The 23,441-nt window shown below is 43.6% G+C and overlaps 2 protein-coding genes across 3 annotated transcripts in view; both read right to left on the bottom strand.

Moving 5' to 3' along the window:
• Positions 1–23,441, bottom strand: part of METTL1 (methyltransferase 1, tRNA methylguanosine) — a 1,067,043-nt gene that overhangs the window by 327,692 nt on the left and 715,910 nt on the right. The gene's annotated exons all lie outside the window — the stretch shown is intronic.
• VDR (vitamin D receptor) overlaps positions 136–23,441 on the bottom strand; it is a 119,262-nt gene continuing 95,956 nt past the window's right edge. For both annotated transcript variants that reach the window (XM_060252994.1, XM_060252993.1), the window contains 6 exons: positions 12,448–12,632; positions 10,253–10,361; positions 8,921–9,083; positions 5,615–5,766; positions 3,937–4,053; positions 136–877 (listed from right to left, as the gene is read on the bottom strand). In XM_060252994.1, coding sequence (XP_060108977.1) covers positions 618–877; positions 3,937–4,053; positions 5,615–5,766; positions 8,921–9,083; positions 10,253–10,361; positions 12,448–12,632 — 986 coding nt within the window. In that variant the 3' untranslated portion in view covers positions 136–617. The remainder of the gene's footprint in view (positions 878–3,936; positions 4,054–5,614; positions 5,767–8,920; positions 9,084–10,252; positions 10,362–12,447; positions 12,633–23,441) is intronic.

Raw genomic sequence — 23,441 nt, forward strand, 5'->3', positions numbered from 1 at the left:
AGATCACTCTCTTACTCATTCTGAGGCTGATAAATATTTCCTAAAAGCTGAAGAGACTTGGCATTTGGCAGAAAATTACGCAGCAAGTGCACATTAGGCAGAGAAGAACACTTCCCCACCTCTGGCATGTTACAATTTACACTGGACTAAAAGCTTTTAATAAAACGGTAAGGCAAGAACACTCTACGTCCAGTCTTAGCCTCCCCACCCCCCATAGCCTACATTCCACCATATTTATGTGCTATTCAGCCATTACCTTCCTTAAGAAACTACACCATTGTTGCAGCTGCTGGTTTAGAAAGCTCAACATTGAAGAGAACGACAAGCGGTTTCATCGTGACAAAGCAGCAAGTAAGAAAATGATTCAGTTGGGATGGGCATGGAAAGAAGGAGCCAAGCTTGTGGGCTGCTGCTCAGCAGCAAGGCAAAAATATGAGATTGAAGATGTACAACCAACACAGTCCCCTCCAGTAGTGTGGAAAAAAAATCAAAACTCTTTTGTTTACAGAATGTACAAAACTTCATGGGCCTAAAAGCTCCCAGCTTGCCACCAGTGGGAAGCCAGGCTGGCCCCTTGCTTAAAAGTTCGATGACTTTCATCCCCAATCCCACAAGAATCAGGAGATCTCGTTGCCGAAGACCTCAAGGACTAGTGGCGTAAGTTGCATGCTGTGCTCAGGCAGAAAGGAGAGGCTGCGGTATTGCTTGGAGTGCTCCTCATTCAGGCTCCGTAGGTCGGCTAGTTTCTGGATCATCTTGGCATACAGCAGGCGGTTGCCCGGGGGCGGGTGTCGACAGAGGATGTATGTCTGCAGGGTGTCCGAAAGGAGATCCTGGATGGACTCCACTAGAGCAGTATCCTGCACGTATGGGCGATCTAGGAAACAGGGCACACACAATTCTTGTGAGTACGGCACATGAGAGGACAAGTAACTAAGGGGGCATATGCGACCATTCTTATGTTTAATTTCTTTTTTTGTCTGGCCCAAGTTTTTTGGAATTGCAGGAGAAAGAAAGAGAGGAAGAAAGAGGATTCTCAAAATAATTCCTGAGTGTGCACAGCTGCAACTATATGGCCATAAACATCATCATTCAATATTTCATGTAACGTGGTAGAAATTGGAGAGGTGTGGTGAAACTTGAGATAGGACCAAATCAGCCAGGTTTTGGAGATCACAAAATAGCCAGGTTAAGCTTCTGCTAAAATAAATTCAAGCACAACAGACCCCTTTGTGAGGCTAGGTATTAAAATTAAAAATTAGTTTTGGAAATCACAAAATAGCCTGGTTAAGCTTCTGCTAAAATAAATTCAAGCTCAACAGACCCCTTTGTGAGGCTAGGTATTAAAATTAAAAATCAGATATATTTTTTTAAAAAAGCAAATTTTGTTCCAGGTCAAGATCAGAATACTTTTGGTGTTAGATGCTGACAGGCAGTGCGTTACCTCCTTAGTGAATCTTAGTGTGGCAGCTGCATCTCTCTTAGCGTGTAACTGTCAGGATGGGCTTCTGACAGTGGTGAATCTGTAACTGTTGGAATTACTGGCTATTCTCTGTTGTATTTTCATTGCTTGTGAATTACGGTATATTCTTGGCTGTATTTCTTTGCTTATGAGTTCTTCATATATTCCTGTTGTATTGCTTATATAGTAGTATAATCTGATGTGTATCCTGAACAATTGATATATCCGTAAAACTTGTAGTTAACCGACATATATGTTTTCTATCTAATGCTTTTGAGTAATTAAGTTAGAGAATGCATTAATGAAAGGAGCCCCAAAGAGGGAAGTGGAAGTATAACTTTTTTTATTGTTCTATGGACATTTAATGAATTTTGGTTTGTGATGATAATAATATAATTGCATCATTATTAAAGAAATTGCTTAAGCATTTATTTGCAACATAACAATGAAGTGGTTTATTTCTAATCAGTACACTGCAGTTTCCAGTTTGCCCAATCCCCAGTTGGGGGCAGGAGATCCCCAGTTTGGAGGCCCTCCCCCTGCTTCAGGGTCATCAGAAAACAGTGCGGGGGGGGGGGGGAGGGAAATGTCTGCTGGACACTGCATTATTCCCTATGGAGATCAATTCCCATAGGGTATAATGGTGAATTGATCTGTGGGTGTCTGAAGCTCTGGAGGGGGCTGTTTTTTGAGGTAGAGGCACCAAATTTTCAGGATAGCATCCAGTGCCTCACCTCAAAACAACCCCCAAGGTTTCAAAAGTTTGGACTGTGGAGTCCAGTTCTATGAGCCCAAAAAGAAGGTGCCCCTATCCTTCACCATTTCCAATGTAGGGAAGGCACTGAAAAGGTGTGCCTTTAAATGTGATGACCAGAACTCCCTTTGGAGCTCAATTGTGCTTGTCAGAATCTTGCTTCTGGCTCCATCACAATGTCTTCTGGCTCCACCCCCAAAGTCCCCAGATATTTCCTGAGCTGGCAACCCTACCTAGGTAGCTACAGTCAAGCATGAGAGAGGACAGGCTCGATCACTTGGCTCTTCTTCATGAACATAAACATATTTCTCAGGAAATTGATCTTAATGTTATAGCTAATGAGTTCATTCAAAGAGCATCTATTAGAAGAAACACATTCAGTGTCAGTTAAGTACAGGGGTTTCTGAATAGCTGCACTTTAATAATAATTTTTTATTTATACCCCGCCCTCCCCACCTGAGCTGTGTAGTACTTAGATGAAGCAATCTTTAAGGTTTGCCACAAACCATGCAGCACATGGCAACTGCCTAGGGCACTGCTGGGGTGGGGAGGTGGGATATGGCAGGAGAGGATGCGTGTGGGAGCAGAAGGGGTAACAGGGGATTGGGAGAATATTTGATTGTAGTGTAATTTCTAAAGAAACAGCTTGCGTTGTTAATTAAAAGTGAAAGTTGTAAAATTCAACTGTCTGAAGATCATTTGTTGAAGCCCACTGTGTTTTGCAAGCTGAACCTGAAGAGCAGAAATACACCATGCACAGGAATGCAATCATTTCCCATAAACTGAATCATGTGATTTTCATTAATGATTTGTTCTGAATATCTGTGTTTTTAAGGTGGAATTTCTAAGAGGCCAAGGTACATAAAATCCTAGGTGGTATGGGGCCATGGGCCATGGGCACTGTTCTGAATTGCCTCAAAATGTACTTTGTAGGATATGAGTTTGAAGTGAGAAGAACATTGCCACTAACTCTGAACTTTGTACATTGCTCAGAAATTGAGCACCCAGAAACTGTTTTTTATTCTGCCCTGGTCAGAGACCCATGAATTTATCAAACAAAGGTATCTGTGATGCCATAGCTTTGTCAATTTCAGTACAATCGTACTTTATTAATGAGGCAGAAATAAGACACCTGCAAGTGAATGTCCAGGGAAACTTATAAAATGTTCCCCTGAAGCTTTTCTGTATTGCCTTTTACTGTCAAATTTGTGACAATTGGTTTGTCCTATGCACATGATATGTATATTTGCAGATCTTAAAGTGACTATTATAAAAGTGAATTTCAAAAACAGGACACAGCAAGAGACCTCTGAGATACCATTATAACCACTGGCAAACTCCCACCTTTTCCTGTATTGGCCCAGTCCATGGGCATTGTGGGGGGGGGGGGGGTGCTCCCTAAATTTATGGAGAGGGAGCTTCTCTATAAATTCATAGGTAGTGATAATGGAGGCCCCTCCCTGTGATGTCACTGGCTCCTCCCTATGATGTCACTGGATCAAATGCCTATGGCTGGGCCCCAGCCACCCCCTCCCCCCGCCCGGGAAATTGAAAAGTCTACGCCTGACTGATGCTCCTTCTCCACATGTTCCACAGTCCATCCAACTTGGGCACAATACGCACTGAGGGAACTGAGGAGAAGCAGCAACTCACGTCTGATTGTTACACAGGGTAGGAACCCCAGGCAAAATGTAACCCAAGATGACTGAGTTTTTCTTACCCGGAGAAAGGATGCAGATAGCCATTAGAAGCACATGCTCTTCTTCATGCAGGTTCAGCTTCTTCAGGCTAACTTGAAATTTAACAAGAGGTTCGAGCAATTCCATGTTGTGGCCGGCTGAAAGAGAAACAGAACAGGCCTTTTAAGATATGGGCAGCAGACTCTTGACAGGTTAGCAAGTAGCCAGGGACAGAGCAAGGAACAAATTGAACTGTAAGCCCATCAACTTAATAATATGGCTGGTCAATCAAAGGGCAAATTCATCCCACCTACCGGTCTCACTAAAAAGTAGTGTTATAGGTGTTTATGAGAGCACTGCATTCAGAAAATGGTCCAGTCCTGGAGATTCTGTTCTGTTAGAGATCAGTGCCAAGATGGCATGCAGGCACCTGAATGCAGATTTCATCCCACCCCCGACCCCCCGAGGTTTAAGGACTATGTGGTTCAAGAGCTTTGGCTTTAAATGTGAGTATAGTGCGTATGCATTCCCTCTATCAGGCTGGGCCAGCCCTGCCACTAGGCAAACTAGGCAACTGCCTAGGGTACTGGCCTACCAGGGGTACCGAACTGGGTGCCCCCCATGTGACTTGGTGATGTTATCAGTGCAGGGGGCATGCCAGAAGTTACCCTTGCCTAGGGAGCCAGACAGTCTAGGGCTGGCCCTGCTATAAGGATTCAGGATTCTAATATACCAGAGTGGTTAATGTGGAAAGAATTGTAATAAGCACACAAATCATTGAAGCCAAGTTTACCAAATTAACACCCCATCACTTCAGAGGTATCTAGAAATGATCTTTGTCGGACTTCTCCAGTTCTGTGACTGTAGCAGCTTTTTACAAGGCCTGTGCTAGCTTCACATATGTTCGGGGCTTGAAAGGATATGCTGTGGATATTTGGGTCCCCCATCTCTGATGCTAATAGAATACCCCATCACTGACATGATACAGAGCTAAGGCAAGGGTAGCCCATTCAAGGTCTCTCTCTCCCGCCCCTTGGACCCCCACACCCTAAGTCTATAGTCATTTTTTTGCTATCATGGGTGGAAAATAAAGATGGCAAAGCAATTGTTTGAGTGCTAGATCAGGCAACCAGCCCCTTGTTCAACACACTGCTATAAGATACTTTTATCAAAGAACAGGAGCCTATTAACAGTCAAGAGTCTAACAAAATTTTATTCCAGTGTAGGCTTTCACGGACTAGAGCCCTTGGTCTGATGCAGCTAACTTAGTGGGATCTAATCTACAAAGGCTTAAAAGGGAATAAATTTCACTTAAGAGTCTGAGGTGCTCCTAGGTCTGGATCTTGACCCATGCTGAAGCAATCATACAGCCCACTTTCCCAACCCCTATTTCTTTCCCATGCTGTAGTGCCAAAGTAGTGTCACCACAGAATGGAAATGGCTCCCAAAGTATTGCAGGATTCAGCTCATAATATATCTATTGCATGACAGGTAAATACAGATGTCTTCATTTTCATGCTACATGCATGGATTAATATTTGACAACTACTGAAAGTGAACAAGTGCAGCAGTCATTTTGACTTTGCATTCCATCTCCTCCACTCATCAAAAACAGTATTAAACTACATTTGGAAGGAAATTAAGAAGAGATTAGTTTCTCTGAAGCACCCTTGAACTTGACTTGGTCTCAGAAGCCTTTTGTCCTTGAAACTGCCGTACCTTGTGTGACATCGTTGGCTTTGTACTTGAAATCATTGCTGCCGCAGGTCCACGACATATCCTCCAGTGAAAATGACTGATTTGAACGGAGCATGATTACTTCAATGGCACTGGATTTCAATAGCGCAATCTGGTCCTCTGCTGTTAGATCTCTACATTTGGGGATGAAAGTATATACATCTGGGACTTCAAATCATCTATCATATCACTAAAGCAAGAAGTCAAAATTTGAGGCTACATAGTTCCTTCCAGTGTACAGATTTCATCCTATTCCTCTCTTTAGAGCAACTCCCCACAACCCGCTGCAACCATGAGACACAACTTTTTGGGGGGAGTCATAAAAAAGAGTTTCTGCAGAGGAGGAGATCTGCATCTAACCCCTGGATTGTTCACACATGCATGCCCACAGTTTACTGATGGTAGGCTATACTGCTGTATATAATAAACAATGTTCAAAGAAGCAAAGATCTAGTTTTAGCAGCCACCCAAAATAGTGTGCACTAATATTAAAAAAGGAGGAGGGCAGGGAAGACACATGACAGCTTCTGGCTAACGCAGCAGCTTTGACTTCCTCCACCCTCCTTCCATGGTTGGATGCTTTCATGATGTCCCATTTTAGTCCTTTTCAGGCAAGATGAGCTTCATAGATGCAGGTGTGTACAAAGATTCTGTGCCCTCATCACCCAAAGAGACGAGCGCTGGTGAGCTCAGAAGAGAGGAGCGGGTTTGGTAAGAGTCCCTTGTCATGGGTACTGGGGACCCTGCAGAAGAAGCTGAGCCTGCAGAAGAAACTGTGCCCCTGCCACCTGCACCAGTGCCCCTGCCTCCTGCTGGAGAAGATCCAAGCCCCCCTGCCTCGCCCTCTCGGGTGGCTCGTGTGCGTGACCGCCTTCGTCAGGACCTCAGGGATCGGAGGAGGGCGGCACGCTCACGAGCAAGACGCTCCCTGAGCCCTGAGTTTTGAAAGGATTCTGGCCCTTCTAGGAGTGAGGATGCTTGAGTCTCAGCAGGATCCTGGCTGCCTCTCTGAGCCAGCAATTAGCCCAAATGGGCAACAGACAGCAGAGGGCTATATTGCTGTGGGCTTTGGGAGGAGGCTTTGTGGAAGCAACTAGTCACTTACCTGACGTTCTAGGATCCACTCTGGCTTTTGATTTTGGTTTCTGGACCCCCTGACTTTGGCTTCTGAACCTCTGACCTGCGATACCTGGACTGTGATTTGGTTTTGGCGTCTTGGACCCTCGTTGCTCACTGGCTACAGACCTTGGACTGCCCCTGGACTTTGCCTGACCTGGCCCCAGCCCGTGACATCCCTCCTGCCAGGATCAGAAGTGCTACCAAAACTGCTGTACTGAGAAAATGCATTTTTAATCTATTCCTTTAAGATATTTATAACCAAGGCCGGCTCGCCCACTAGACAAACTAGGTAGTTGCCTAGGGCACCGGGAGGTGGGGGGCACCGAAATGGGCTCCCTCCCCTCTGGTGCCCAAGGCAACTGGCTAGTTTGCCTCCCACTCCCCCCGCCTCTGCCACCATCAGACTCCTTCAGCCCACCACTGCCACCGCGCTCTGCTCACCTCCTGCTGCACTCTACTCACCCCCCCCCCCCGCTCGCTGCAAGTACAGCCCTACTGGCTTCTAGCAGCCCACAGCCTGTAGAGCTGTTTTAGTCGTAGTGAGGGGGGGGCGAGCGAGCAGAGTGTGGCGGTGTGGGCGAGTGGAGTGCGGCAGCGGGGGTCGCGAGAGGAGCGCGGTGGGGGGCGAGTGGAGTGTGGCAGCAGGCCAGAGGAGGCTGGAGGCAGCAGCGGGTGGGGGGGAAGTGGAGCGCAGTGGGGGGCACTGGTGGGGGATGCCTGCCTAGGGCGCTATTTGCCCACAAACCGGCGCTGTTTATAACCCTCTTTTTCTCCTGACCATCTCATTTAGGATAATGATATTATGTTCTATTGCAGGGATGGGGACCCCCCGTCCTGAGGGCCGTATAAGGCCCTCGAGGTCACTTGGTGTGGCCCTTGGGGAAAGCTGGACAGATACATAGATTGCCATGTGGCAGCCTCCCTGGGGCCTGGCTGGCCAGCGAGGATCATGGGGCACGGCTGCACCATGCGGCAGCCTCCCCAGGGCCAGGCAGGGATCACAGGGTTCAGATGTATTGTGCGGCAGCCTCCCTGGGGCCTGGCTGGCCAGCCAGAATTGCTGCAAGTCTGAAAAAGTTACTGTCACAGTTCAGTTTGCACTTGATTATCCCAGATGGTGTGGCCTAATATGCTAATGAGTATGTGATCTAATATGCTAATATTAGGGAATGTGGTCTAATATGCTACTGAGTTCCTGCTGGGCTTTTTCTACAAAAAAGCACTTGACCTATGCATTTGTCTAGGGCGGCGGGCTGTGTGTGTGTGTGTGCGTGCCAGATTAGGCTCTCCCCACATGACTTCAATAGAAAGGTTCCCTACCCCTGTTCTATTGATTGCTTTTTTTTCATCTTGTAAACCCATGTTGCCCTGACCTGGACAGCCCAAGCTGGTCTGATCTAGTCAGATCCTGGAAGCTAAAAGTAGGGTTGGTGACAAGTGGTACTTGGAAGAGAGACACCCAATGAATACCAGAGTTGCTACATGTAGGAAGGCCATAGCAAACCACCTTTGCTCTACTTTTGCCTTGAAAACCCCATGAAGGTCAACTGTGATTTGATTTTGGGGGGGGGGACACACAAACCACCCCACCACCCCAAGGTCTCCTTGGAGACATGTTGTAGGGGGATGGATTTTGAAACAAACAACACACACTCCTATATGGCCAAGGACCGACCTACCTGAGGGACCGTCTCTCCCCATATGAGCCCCAGAGAGCACTGAGGTCAGTGGGAAAAAGCAGACTGAATATCCCTGGGTCAAAAGAAGTCAAACTTCAAAGCACCCGCACTCGGGCCTTTTCCGCTGCGGCCCCACAATTCTGGAACCAGCTCCCAGAGGAGGTGCGGGCCTTGCGGAACTTAGATCAGTTCCGCAGGGCCTGCAAGACCGTCCTCTTCAAACAGGCATTTACCAATAACTGAATTAATGTTTACCGTTAGATTAATAATGTTTACCGCCAGTGTTGATTTAGGAATGTTTTAATCATTGATTGTTTTAATGTGAATTTTAATGTGAATTTAATGTTTTATTATTGTATTGTTTACTTGAAGTGCTGTTAGCCGCCCTGAGCCTGCTTCGGCGGGGGAGGGCGGGATATAAATAAAATTTTACATTACATTACACTCAAAAATCAGAACAAGCAAATATAGAAATCAAATTCATCCTTACTTGAATCCTGGAATCATTTTTGCAAATCCAATCACTTTCTGGATGCTGTAGCTAACCAGATCAGCTAGGTGAGGCAGCATGGTGAGGTGAGAGAAGTCAATGGATATGGACCCACTATCATCGCTGTCATCACTCAGCTGCAGATTTGGGAACATCATGGGCTCTGCAGAATAGGAGACAGGGTGGGGAAATACATTGTAGCCTTTTACTTAGGTTGCACATTTCAAACAAAGTGATGATTATCATAGTTAACAGACGGCAAGTCAAATTTGTTTAAAAGCCCAAACTGGGAAACAAGACTATTAGTATGTCGTGGAATATTACTAGTTATGGTTTTATTGTTGTTACAATGTTTGCTGTTTTAGCTGCTTTTTAATTTTCTGTTGTATAGCCCTTTATATATTTTGCTATTGAAGTGGCATAAAGATTACATACATACATTAGGCATCCTTTCAGATCACGAAAACAGAATACAGGGTGAGGGTGGGGAAGCAGGAGCCCCTTCTCCCTCCCACAGTCCCACCCAGATTTTTGAGATATGGGCAATGGTCCTTAAATTGAAATCTGAAATGTATATCCTAGATTGTGTCAGTATCGTAATTACTTATCCCAGAGATGTACTGTTAAGTGCTCTGACCTCTCTAAGGATGGCATCTATACATTACTGGAAACAACCAACACTGTCTGGCAAATTAGAATGGTTCTTAAAGATGGGAATTGTTATCAATATCAACAGCAAATCAAAATCGTAATAATATGTTAGATTACAACAGGGCTTTTTTGTAGCAGGAACTCCTTTGCATATCAGGCTACACCCTCCTGATGTAGCCAATCCTCCAAGAGCTTACAGTAAGCCCTGTGAGAAGAGCCCTGTAAGGTCTTGGAGGATTGGCTACATCAGGGGTGTGTGGCCTAATATGCAAAGGAGTTCTTGCTACAAAAAAAGCCCTGGCAACAATTAGTTGCATTTTAAAAATCCCTAACCTGTCAGAAACAAATGGGTAAGAAAGGAATGACTGTGTACATTATCTTCCTTCATTTATTTTTGATTTGTGAACAAGACACGTTATTTGATATATACTGGTTCTGTTTATGTATTTTATTTATTTATTTATCTATTTATTTGATTTCTAGACTACCGTCCCTTAACAGCTCAGAGTGGCTCACAACATCCAATAAATACATTGTTCCAATAAATAATCATAAAATAGGTTAAAAGATTTAAACAACAAGCAATCGAAATATTCAAGACAGCGTTGACATATCAGCATCCTCCCTGGATGGTTACTATGGGCAAAGATACTTTGAGTCATTCTGCAGTGTGCATGTTACCTGGAGACGAGTTAAAAGTGTCTGAAGAATCATCTGAGGAGAATCCTTGTGTCATGAAGGAGGAAGATCTACTCATACTTCTTTTGTTTGAATTGTTTCTAACAGGAGGCTGGAAGAGAAATGGTATTGCTTGGTATTTATTTTCCTTTTTGCCTTCTATTCTACTATTACCCTCTGTGCTTTCCTAATTATATTAACAGGGAAAGCCCATGCATCAAGTGGGACATCTTGTCAGGAAGAAAAGTGTGGTTTGAGGTTTGTCAAGAACCCCTCCGTCAGCTCCTTTACCAATGGAAGTCACTGCAGTAGGGCCAGAGGTTAGTGCAGGGGGCATTAGCAACCCACTTCCATTAAACTTTGCCCTGCTCTTTTCCTCATTGAATGCTTTCCTAGAATAAATGTGCCAGTGTAAAAATATTGCTTTATGTCATGATTTTGCACCAAATGTGGTTAACTTCTATAGCTCTGTATCATGACTGAAGTAGAAGAAGAAGACTGCAGATTTATACCCCGTCCTTCTCTCTGAATCAGAGACCAGAGCGGCTTACAATCTCCTATATCTTCCCCACAACAGACACCCTGTGAGGTGGGTGGGGCTGAGAGGGCTCTCATAGCAGGCGCCCTTTCAAGGACAACTCCTACAAGAGCTATGGCTAACCCAAGGCCGTTCCAGAAGCTGTAAGTGGAGGAGTGGGGAATCAAACCCAGATCTCCCAGATAAGAGTCCGCACACTTAACCATTACACCAAACTGGCTCTTGTAGTAGAAGACAACTCTTTTAAAATGTGTGTTGTGAGACAGAAAACCATGGCAAATGCAAATGTAGACATCAATTGCATATAATGTTCTGCAAGACACCTGCAAGAGTTACCACACCTATGCACTTTCCAGAGTTAGGCTAGGAGCAGCATGGCTACCACCCATTTAATGGAGATGATGGTTCTGCTCATGAATTGATAGAAAGAGTGGTCTGGTAGGAAATATTACAAACACACAGTCTTTTGTTAGCAGCCCACATGCTTTCAAGATTAGAGGACAGATAAAAGGCCAGTTCCCTCCCCTCTACTACTGTTTCATGCCTAAGTCCCCTCTCACTGTAGTGTGCCTATACATGCACTCAGTCAAGGCACCTCTGAGAGACCTACCCTCCCTTCATTGGGCAAGCTGGCTTAACACACACATACACACAATGAGCTTAAAAGGTATATAGTTTCAAAAGAAGCATACGAACAAAAATAAAGGTGCTTGTAATTTTGTTCAAACATACTGGTTGCTATCCATTCATATCGATTTTTCAAACATGTAGTCTGAGATGCTGATCTTCTCAGTGGATAAGCTAGAACAATTTAAAGTGTTGTTGGCAGCCAGGCTCCAAATGTCCCAATTGTGAATCCAATTAATGTCAAGTGGAGAGCATCTGGCCAGAAAGGAAATATGAAAGGGCCTCCAACAGCCAGCAAATTGTATATCTGTCTCATGGTCTCACTTTATAGGCTGCAAATCACTTTGTTTCAAGGCAGAAATTAATGAGGATTTATTCAGAACTGTTGATTTTTAAAAGCCAGGGTGCTGAAAAGCTTTCCTTTCCCTAGAATTAACAGCCTAAAGGCCTTGCATCCTTCAAATAAACTCACTTTGTCAGATGTAGAGAAATTATATAGCAAAATAAAGCACTGTCCACCATGCAATATTTTAGTTTGCAGGAAAATAAGAATTTCAATTTCTCAGCATCGGGAATGCCTGCTGGGTGTCCAATTCAGGGAGTAATATATTTATCACAAGGCTTTTTGAAATAGCAACCATATTAAAAAGTATGAAATATGCAGAGGTAAATGAGAACAAAAAACACACCTGCGTTTTTCTGAAGGGATGTTTTGATATCCTTTCATTGCAGCTGTCCTTGCCCTAATATATGCTCATCTAAATTTAGGAATTATTAACTAATAAAAAAATTGAAGAATAAAAGCATTCTTGAACATAATGTCATAATGTAGAGGAGAACATTTACATTTGGCATCGCAAATTAATAAACCCCAGTCTATTTAAAATCTTTTCCTGGGCCAGCATAAAGATCCTATTTGGCAGGTGCTGAAAAGGCATTCACCAATCAAGGCTCATGGACCAGTAGCAGTTTTACCAGCAGATGTCATCCCAGCCACAGCAGATTAGAACAAGAGGAAAGCCCTGGAGCTTACCCGAAACTGAGAGAAATCAGAATAAGTCTCGTCGTAAGTTTTGCGGTGGGCTTCCAGGAGAACGTCAATGATCCGCTGCTGCTCCTCAGACAACTTGGGCTTCAAACTCTCTTTAAGAGCTTCCTCTTCCTTCCTCTTCATTATTATTTCTCTTTTCCTCTGAACTTCTTCATCTGTCAGAATAACTGTAGGCCAAGAGATATCAAGCACAGAACAGTTTAATTTATTTACTTTTGATGTTTTTAAATTCATTTTATTTATAATCTGATTTCCCGCTGAGACTCAAGGATATAAAACAGTGCAATCAAACAGGGTAAGACAAGCAGTGAACAATGTCAAGGACTAGGATTACAGAATTAGGGAACAATGCAAACAATAAATGATCTGAGGCTGGGTATACAGTATACTGTAAACAATACAGAAAGAGGATTACAATTACAAGATGAAGCTATTGCAGTAAAAGGCAGTGAAGACTGGACTCTTGGAACTCACAACACAGATGCCATCAGGGCAGCTTTTTGTGAAGTGACATGGAATGGCTACTGAAAGTTACACTAAAGCCTGAAGATAAATGAGATCAGCGGAACAGTCTTGTGGCACCTTACAGAATGATTCAGAACCGCCACCACCTCTCAAGCTGCTTGGTCTGAATGGACAGCACTTGAATGGTGAACTACAAAACTCTGAAACAGCTTTGTGATTACAGTATGTGTGAGAGTTAAATTCACATTATTAAAGAGCTTAGCAAGAAAGTTACGTTTAGATATTAAGGCAACTGTGCCTTTTAAGATTCAATATCAGATCTTTTTTATATATCATACAGACTCAGTAATTGGTCTGTGGAGGTTACAGTCTCCAATCCGACGCTGATGAAATTGTCTCATGACTCCTGCTGCTAAAACAATTTGGTGGAAAACCTTTAGCAGTCTGCTGTTCCTGTTCCACTTTATAGCAGTTGCTGCTCTTTACTGAAGGTTGTGCTGATCTTTTATTGGGTTTGTTATATTGTTGGATGTTGCTGCAGTTGCTGTTCTTTATAGCATTTTACTATGTATGTAATAGTACTACTGAACTTACTATTTTGTTGCTTTTTTGTATTTTCAATTGTCACTTATTGTATTTTGTGGCTTCAGTACTGTTGGCTGCCATGAATATTACGGATGGGCACAACCTGATTCACAAATCAAAATTCTGCACAAACTTGACCCAGTTCAGAGCCCTAGCGAAACAATGGTGATGTCAGGGGTGTGTGGCCTAATATGCAGGGTTTCTAACTTGATTGTTAAGAGATCCTGTTGTGGTTGGTGAAGCACAATATTTTGGGGGACACAATAACATCCAAAGAGGTGGTCTGGGACAAAAGGTCTTTGAGGGCAGCAGCCCACAATGGCAAGAATTTGGACATTGACTCTGGAAGACTGGCATTCATATCTCAACTCAGCTATTGGCATCTTCCAGCAATCAGTTACATTCCCCTGTCCATAGGCTGGGGGTGGGGGAATATTCAACTATAACATAACACAGATGCAAGTACAAGATAAAAGAGTATAAACTATTTTGCGCAGCAAAAAAAGGGGTGTCATGAGCCCTGAAGAGGAGGAGCTGGAAGGGTTAACAGACCTGGAAGAGTTGCCAGCCAGTTCCTTAGGTGAACAAACAGCAGCTGGCCCATCAATCACTCTCCAAGCACTAGTGTCAGCTGTTGATGATCAATCTCCTCCAAGCGCTCCTCCTTCCATCTAAAGAGTTCGAAGCAGGCTCCGGAAAGAACTTTCAGAGCGAAGACATGAGGCACGCCGAGGCTTCAGATCTCTCAGCCCTGAGTTCTAGCAGAGTCACTGCCACCCAGGGAGCAGGCTGATTGAGACTCCCATATAGCTCCCACCCAGGACCTGGTAATCTTGTTGAAGCAACAAGTCTATTCTCTGGCTTGCATCCATGCTCCTTCCTGATCCTGACCTGCTTGATTTCCTTGGCACCCTGACCTTTTGGCTTTTGGACATTGACTTCTGATTCCGGTTTGTGATTCTGCATTGGTGACTTGGCTCCTGCTTGACTTCCTGGACTTTGACCTTGGACTGGCTTTGGACTCCTGTCTGCCTGCACCCTGAGAACGTGACAAGTGGTATAAACATTAAACCACTTCAGCTGCCCATTCTTTCCCAGACATTATAAGAGCCACTGTGGAATGTGTCATATTTAGGACAGATAGGACAACAAATGGAGTCCTGCAATGCAAACCACAGCATTTTTGCTTTCTTATCTTGGAGGGATGCGTCAGAGTCTCTGAAAAAGAATGCAAGCCTGGGGATCTGTGCTGCTTTCCAGGCAGCCAGAGCCAGTAACTTACACAGACAAAACTGAAAAGCTTTCTTGCAGTGCTGGAACAATCCTTGCCTCTAAGTGGTTTCAGAAAGTAGCTGTGCTGGTGTGCAGTAGAACAGTTAGATTCAAGTCCAACATTATCTTAGAGTGATCTCAAAGGTGCTAGTGGACTTGAATCTGTCTCTAAGTAGGTTTCCCCCCTAAAAGAAATAAGAGATTTGGCATGATTGTTTGTAAACAGCTTGGTATACACACCAAGGTCTTGCTTCCTTTTCACAATTACTGCTGTTTTAGTCAGTCTTTGAGATAGATTTCCAACAGTTGTTCTTCCCGCACTATGACCAGCAAGCAGGACTAGACTTAAGTTTTGGAACTGGGTGTGAGGGCAGAGCACATCAGTAGCCATCGGAGGAAACCTTACCATGAAGGCATTGGCTTCAGCAGATAGATTTGCCAGAAACACTTTGTTGTTTGCTGTCCCTTGCCCCAAAGGACAGTAAGGGAAGCATAGAACAGAGGTATCACTCCCATTTTTTTCTCCACTTCAGACGGCTTGATCCACTCTACTGTGCACAAGACTTTATTTCCTCAGCCTCACTATATACCAACTGATTTAACTTACGTGGGTTTATTGCACCATCAAAAATCTAGTAAACTTTTGAGATTTCTCTTGAATACGTTTACATACTTATTTAGGCTAAGTGTGCAAAAGGGAAGAGACACAGCTCCTTGTACTGGCGACTCTGGACTTCACAGGATATTGAGAGGGACTCTGCTCATGTCAACAGACTGTTTACCCAACGGACACAATTTCTTTTTTCCCCCTCTGAATTCGATATATTAGTCACCGGGAGGTGTACAGTACTGTACAGCAGAGTTTCTACAGCAAAAAAAGCTTCAGTAGACTAAGAACTGACCGCCAGACTCTGATCAAGTTTTATTTACAAAACATTAGTGTGTTCCTAGATCTACTGTTTTCCATTCAATTTGGATCTCTAATAAAAAACCCTGTACTCAGCCTGCCTGGTATTTATACACCCTATGTGGGGGCGCGGGTCCTCTAGATATATGCTTCCAGCTTGCCAGCTTGACTGTTTTACTCACAGGTAACCGGATTCTGCAGGAGCATGAATCCCTCTTCCCCATCAGCTTAGGGTTGCCAGCCTCCAGGTGGAGCCTATCAGCTGGCAGAGATCAGCTCCCTGGGAAAAAATGGCTGCTTTGAAGGGTGGACTCTAGGGCATTGAACCATGCTGAGGCCCTTCCCCTCCCCAAACCCTGCCCTCTCTCAGATCCACCCCCAAAATCTCCAGGTATTTTCCAACACAGACCTGGCAACCCTATGGCAGCTCTTCTACTATGCCTCATCATTGTTCCTAAGATGACATTTAGGGAGGTGCAGTAGTGGTAGGATTGTTTGTTTGGCACAATAGTATCTGGCCAGACACTCATGTGTCTGTACTGGTTGTCAAGATGAAGTTAATGCATGCTGTAAGCAATGGAAGAACCATCATTTGTTGTTCTCTGGCCTTCTTGGGATATCTATTTTCACAGACATAGACTGGTACTGCAAAAACTGGATTGTTTTCAAATCTGGCTTGGCATTCCATACAGGCTTGGAAACAGCAGTTTGGGCCAGAGTGTGCAATAGGGACTCCTAGGTTACAAGGCCATACTGAATGTGCCCAGATAATGCTATATGGAACACAACAAAAATATACAGATCTATTAGGCTCTAGTGGATGTAACATTTTAATAGGTGTACATCAAGTCATTCTAGGGATCTTTTAATAACAGCTCCACAAAACATATATTTTCCACTTGCTGAACAACCTACAGTTCCAAAGTTATTGATACCATTCCAGGCTTCACGGAGATAAAACTTAATGGGCTCTTTGGAGAAACAATGTCAAAGCCACACTGCACAGAAAAGGGTAATATGAACAATGAGTTGATGAGCTGATATCAAGGCTTTCATTTTTTTGTTTATACTGTCTACTGCACTTGCAGCTTCGCTACCCTTATCGCATTCATTTCAGTCACCGCTTTTGCTCCATTCAAACTGCGATTATTCTCATGTTAAAGATAGGAATCTGGAACTGAAATAAGGTGACTCATTCTGGACCATGGAAAATGATACAGAATGAACTTCATAACCTAGATTTTGATCGAAAACAATAGCCAGAAAATTACAGAGATTCTGCTTCATGAACGTTATTCCCCAAAACCTCAGATGTAAAAATGTTTGGATAAACCCAGCAGCAACCAATGGAATGGTTTTGTCCTCAATTCTGAATGAAGGTGGCAGAGCCTACTTACACAGAGTCCACATTTATTTATCAAAATATTTGTACGCTGTTTCCTAAAGGCAGGTAATTTTTCCTCCCCTCTCTTTCTTGTCCCTTAACTGCCTTCAGGAGGAAAGCTCAGTTCTTCATCAGGACACTGACGAATCGTTTAGTTAATTTACAAAGTTATATTTTTCTGCACATCTGGGGAGTTCACTAAGTCCTTGAATATGGATGTTTATATAGGGTTGCCAACTCTGGCTTGAGAAATTCCAGGGGTTCGTGACAGCAAATAGGGAACTCCATGGAGATGTGATGCTATAAAGGCTTGGAGTTTTCCCAGAATTCCAGACTACAGAGATCAGTTCCCTAAAAAAAAAATAGCAGCTTTGGAGGGTGGACTCTATAGCATTATATCCTTGTTAAGTTCCCTCTCCTCAAACTATGCCCTCCTCAGATTCTGTACCCAAACACTCCAGGAATTTCCCAATACAGAGGTGGCAACCCTAAGCCCTGGCTGCCTAGAAGATAGCCATGGTTTTGCTGCTTTTGTATTTGGTATGAACCATCCAATATGTTATTAGAAGCAGAGCTTTTTTTTTTTTAATCAGGAACACAGCTCCGGCTGGCTTGGCACCAGGAGGTATGGCCTAATATGCAAATAAGTTTTTAAAAGAAGCCCTGAGTAGATGTAGAAATGATATTTTGTTGGGGCCAACTCACATCACCATTTTATATATGCCAACACCTCCTTAAGCAGAGCAATTTCATGGATATTCTTACATGCTGAGGGGCCCCAATTTACCCTCTCCTAATAAAGAAACAGATATGATTGGCGATGGCCTGTTCACCCAAGTTCTCTCTTGTAGTTCCCACTTGTGGAATGACCTGTTTGCAGAGGTCAGGAAGGCTCCCAGACTTCTCTCATTCCACAGAATAGGCAGAACAAAAACATTCAGGGGGGCATTTTTATAGTAGGATCAAAACCACAGGAGGATGCTTTTATAAGGGAACAGGAGGACCGAAGTCGATTGCATCATTTATTGTATGGATTATTTCACTTTTATTGCACTGGCTTGTAATTTTGCAATCCACTCTCTGTATTGTTTATGGCACGTCACACCTTAGAGTCTCAGACAGTGTTCTGTTTGCACTGCAGTGCTTTCTCATTTTTGTAATACCCATCCCTATTGCATCGTTATTGGATGTTTTGTGTCATCCACTTGGCTTATGTTCTATATTTTGCAATCTCCTTCAAGTCTTAGTGAGAAAGATGGGGTATCAAGTAAGTAAGTGCAACAAATTAAAATTTATTTACAGATGTGTTGGGCTGACATGCCATTAATCCCTGCCAACTCACTGGGGAAATAAGACAAAGAACAAACAACACTTCCCCTAAGTATTGGGCATGAGAAATTTCAGCCACTGCTGTGGATTTGAAAAACATTTTCAACACAAAACAATGTATCCAAAATGTTTCATGTTTGCTTTCTTGTCTTCATAAGAATTAATCACTAACCATACAGCTTTAGCAACAGAAAGAAGTCCTTATGTTCAATGCAGGGTTTTATTCCAACATTTCTATGCCAAAGGTCTTTAAAATGCTGCTACAAATCAGCAACACGCTATAAAAAGCAGTTACAACATACAATAATTTTGCTGTTGGGAAGACATTGGTAACCTTTCAAAAACAACAACAGGCCATTAAACAAACCAACAAACCACGAGGAAACATTCACAGAATTACTGGGGGGGAGGGGGCTTTTGCAGACAGAGGGGAACATTTTACGGTTAAGGTGGAGTTTGGAATGAGAGGGCTGGCAAGAAAAACAGAAGGGTCATTTTCTATAAGCAGAATATACCGTATACGGGTGATGCAAGGCAAACGGCCGGGTGCTATGTAGCCTGTAGCTACCTGAGATGAGGGTTAGTTAGCCACTGGTGTTTTTCCAATACAAAAAGTTGCACAACCTTTTGCAGGCCTGAAAATGATCTAAAGATCAAGGTGGCATCCAACTGCGCGTTTCCAAGCTATGAGATTGTTCATTTCTTTTTTTTAAAAAAAGGGGGGGGGACTGTTTGTTCAGGGATGTAATTATTTTAAGTTATATAACCCTGCAAAAGTATTTTTCCTGGATTCCCTGTACTATTAAATGAAGAAGAGGTTTATACAACACACAAGAGGCTCTGTCATGTTATGGGCTGAAAAAAGGACCCTGAGCACATCTCTAAGTTGCCAGAGAAAATAAAGGAACTGCTGGCAGTGTGGGTAGGCAAATCAGAATCAGATATCGGGTAGCAAAGAGTCTTAACTATGCGCTTAACTTTGTTATTTAATTGAATTTTTTTAAAAATTCAATTATCTTAGCCCACACAAATATAGTTGCTAACAGGCCTAGGGGAAAATGTCCTTTCCCTTTAATAGTGACTTAATGTGACGTGGATCCAAGTGGATAGCCGCGTTGGTCTGAAGCAGCAGAACAAAGTTTGAGTCTAGTGGCACCCTGAAGATCAACAAAGTTTTATCTAAGGCAGGGGTGGCCAATGGTAGCTCTCCAGATGTTTTTTTGCCTACAACTCCCATCAGCCCCAGCCATAGGCCATGCTGGCTGGGGTTGATGGGAGTTGTAGGCAAAAAACATCTGGAGAGCTACCGTTGGCCACCCCTGATCTAAGGTATGAGCTTTCAAGACCAAAAAAGATCAATGAAGTTTTATTCAGGGCTGTAGCCAGCAGGGGGCACAGGAGCAGTGTCCCCTATAGAATCTGCAGCACCTCCCACCCAGTCTTCCCTAATCTAGTGAAAAGGAAGACTGCCTGCATGTAACATTGACTGGCTCTGTATGGCAAATCCTCACTTCATTTTGGTACTGTTTGAGCTGGAAAGATTTCCTCTAGTTAAGTTTGCTTTTATCTGTCCCTGCTCCCAAACCTGAGACATCTTCTGTCGTGATTACTAGAGCTGTCGCTTCAGGGATGGCAAAGGAGGCAAGGTTTGCTTGCCTGTAGACAGTAACTTGGGCAGGTCCTAGACCATCTGGTGCCCAAGGCAAGGCTAACATCTGGCACGCACACCCACACCGATAATGTCACCGAGTCACATGAGGGGCACCCAATTTGGCACCCCCAAAAGGCCAGCATCCTAGGCAATCACCTAATTTGCCTAGTGACAAGGCCAGGGCTCGACTGTAACTCTCCTACGTAGCCCCTTTTCTTCAGAAATGCACACTACCTCCTTGCTGAACATTTAGATACAGGAAGCACATACCGCAAATTCACACAGCTCTGCAAACACACAAAATGTGCAAACAAAATAGAAAAATAAGCATTTGTGGGTGTACATGATACTGTGCATGGTGGGTAAACTGCCAAATACAAGCAGGGAAACAGAAAAATGAAACTAACCCTTTCACTGAAGAACTCAGCTGCTGACAATACATGTTTATGATTTAAAAACCCAACAATCACTGAATTTTTTAAGTGCACTCAAAATGACAATACTGCAGACTTTTCCTGGAAGGTACAGGGGGTGGGATTATATAGGCTTCCATGACCTCAGACACAGATTACAAGGTACTCAGGCAGGTTGTTAACAGAGAAATAATGTTTATTTTGCAGGTTCAAGTGACTTCTAGACATGATTAGCAGCGTGTTTCACATGGCTTTTGGCATTGCAGAGCTTTGTTTAAATGTTGAAGATTGAGGAAAGTGTTCTTGTTAAAACACTTGCGACAATGGATAAACTTTAATTATAGCCAAGAGACAGAAACTTGCTTTTTATATTCTCACTTGCCTGTCATTTAAGGTACAAGAATTGCAGTAGTAGGCCTCAGTTAAAGAAGACATACTGACATTGCTGGGCCTGCCTGGAAACCAGTGGGAGAAAGAGGGCAGGAACATAGAGGAGCCACTGACAGTAAGTGATGGCAAAAAACCCCCCAGAGGTGATGTCAGTACTCTCTAGGAACTGAAGAAAATTCTACAGCAAATCAATGGTGATTCCTAGAGAGGCATGACATCACACCAAGTTTTTCAGGAAGTGATATCACACCATGGATGATTAATTTTTTTTTTCTTTCTCTCATCAGCTGCTGGAATCCTGGCAAGGCCTGCTGACTGGGGGTGGAGATGTCCTCCCCCAGCAAGTACATGGCAACTCTAATACTGACAAATTCACACTCCATATTTAACCTAATTTATGCTTTTCTCCTTAGAAAAACAGGCAAAAGCAACAACTCCCTCATCAGGTAATCCATTAAAAATCCCAAATGAATTTCTAGGTTTATGGCCCACTCTGTCCATAGATTCAGATGGGCAATTAGGCTGGTTTTGCTCTTACAAGCATCTCCCACAATTCCATAGTTGGGAATAATGCAGGCAGGTGACAAACAAGGCTCTACTTTATTCATAATCAATGTGTTAGGCTACAAGGAGTCCTGTGTCACTCTGAACACTGACTCACCAAGCCAGAATTGTTGTAGCTTGGAAATTCCTGGAGGCAATTCTAATGATCTGAGTACACTAGGCTTGCAAATCCCCAGGTCCCAGCGAACCTGGGAAAGAGGTTTGCAGACTCTTTCCTACCCCAGCCAGTTGGCCTGTGGGGGAAGTCCTGCCCCCACAGACACCATTTGCCTTTCCACCTCTGAAGGCTTAAGATGATGCTAGGGAACAATTTGTTTTTAGAATGATGTTTGTGCCTTTAAATCTTGAGCCAGGCTGAATGGGGGTAGGGCAAGCCTACAGAACAAGGGAAGCAGTTCTGTTGCTCCATCTGTTTTACAGCCCCTCCAGGAGCTACTTGCACAGAAAAATAGTAAATAGTATAAAGTAGAACATCTGGTTTCTCTGTGTTAGTCTGAAGAACCTGGTTGAGTATACAGCATTCAACAACTCCTATGGTGAATAAATTGCCCCAGTGAGACCACAAACTGTGTACTTACAAACTATGTTTATTTTGGCTGCTGTGTGTGTGTGTGTGTGTGAGGGGGGAAGTGGAAGTGCTGCCAGCTGCTGGGGGAACGAGGAAATAAAGACTGTATTCAGGGGAACTGCACTGCTGTATTTTTATTTATTTATTTTAGGGATTGGGAAAGTCTCCTGGCTCCGCTCCAAAAGTCCCCAGGTATTTTCTAAGTTAGACTTGGTAATCCTAGGGTAAATTGCCACTTGGTATCAAGGTGATAGGCAGTGATTCCTACAAGAAAGTAAAAACAAGAAAGTGCACTGAGAGACAGGGAGAGCTTAGGCTAGTTTGAAAAGTGTGAAAGATCAATGGTTCAGCTTATCTATTGAAAGGAGACCCTTTGCTCCAAATATATATTTTCCACAAGATTGTCTAAGATGCATATGGTACTGGGGCCAATATATTTAGTTACCTGAACAGACATCAGCCTTCAACCAGTTACAGTCTTTTACTCATGGCTCATGCCTCCAAAATTACCATTTTTTCCACTTGAGGTATAAGCAGACTTCTACTCTAAATCAGAACTTGAGGTTACTTGGATCAAGTCCTAAGCATCTGTTTCAAAGAGATCCCAGAAACAATAACTAGAGACCTTTTTAATAAAGGGGAGGGGAGGAAGGTATAATTGTGAAGTAATTCATGCATTAAGATCAAAGATTCAGATTTCCTTTTCTTACACAAGAGACTGAAAGACTGAAAAGATCCACCCCCAAAAAAAAACACACATGAGTGTTGCCATTTCCGAACTTGTTTACATAGCAAAAGGGCCTGATGACACATTTAAAACCTTTTAATGACAATAAATATTCTGAACAGTGCCGGGAAAGCCTGTTGCAAGAACTTGCATGTTAAGCCAGAACGTAGGAAATGAATCATTGCAGTTTACCGTGAGGCAGTATGTTGAGAAAGATTAAATACAGATACAGAAATGCTTTCAGATCAGTGGAGATATACAGCATCAGAGTGATGTGCCTGGATTTCTAAGTACCCAGTCTTTCCAGCCCTGGCATTTAGCCCTACCATACCACTATCCTGGAAGCAGCCCAAGAAGAACTATACATGCTTCCCTGCCCATGGATTCCCTCCCTTTCTGGCACATAGTGCACCACTGCCCTACAACATAACAAAAACAGCTGCTAAGGTCAAGGAAAGTGAGTGCAACCATGTGGCACTTTGGGCAGGATTGTGATTGTGCCACTCCAGGTACTATAATGGGTAGGATATAGGGTTGCCAGGTCTGACTCCAGAAATACCTGGGGACTTTGAGGGTGGAGTCAGGAGACTCTGGGGGTGGAGCCAGGAGCAAGGTTGTGAGAAGCACAATTGAACTATGCTGAAAATATGGTTCCTCTACCCCCCCCCCCAAAACACCCCCCCCCTAGAGCCCCAGGTACCCATGGACAGATGGGGATTGA

This window comes from Heteronotia binoei, chromosome 13 (genome assembly GCF_032191835.1).
Source record: "Heteronotia binoei isolate CCM8104 ecotype False Entrance Well chromosome 13, APGP_CSIRO_Hbin_v1, whole genome shotgun sequence".
Lineage (NCBI taxonomy): Eukaryota > Metazoa > Chordata > Lepidosauria > Squamata > Gekkonidae > Heteronotia > Heteronotia binoei.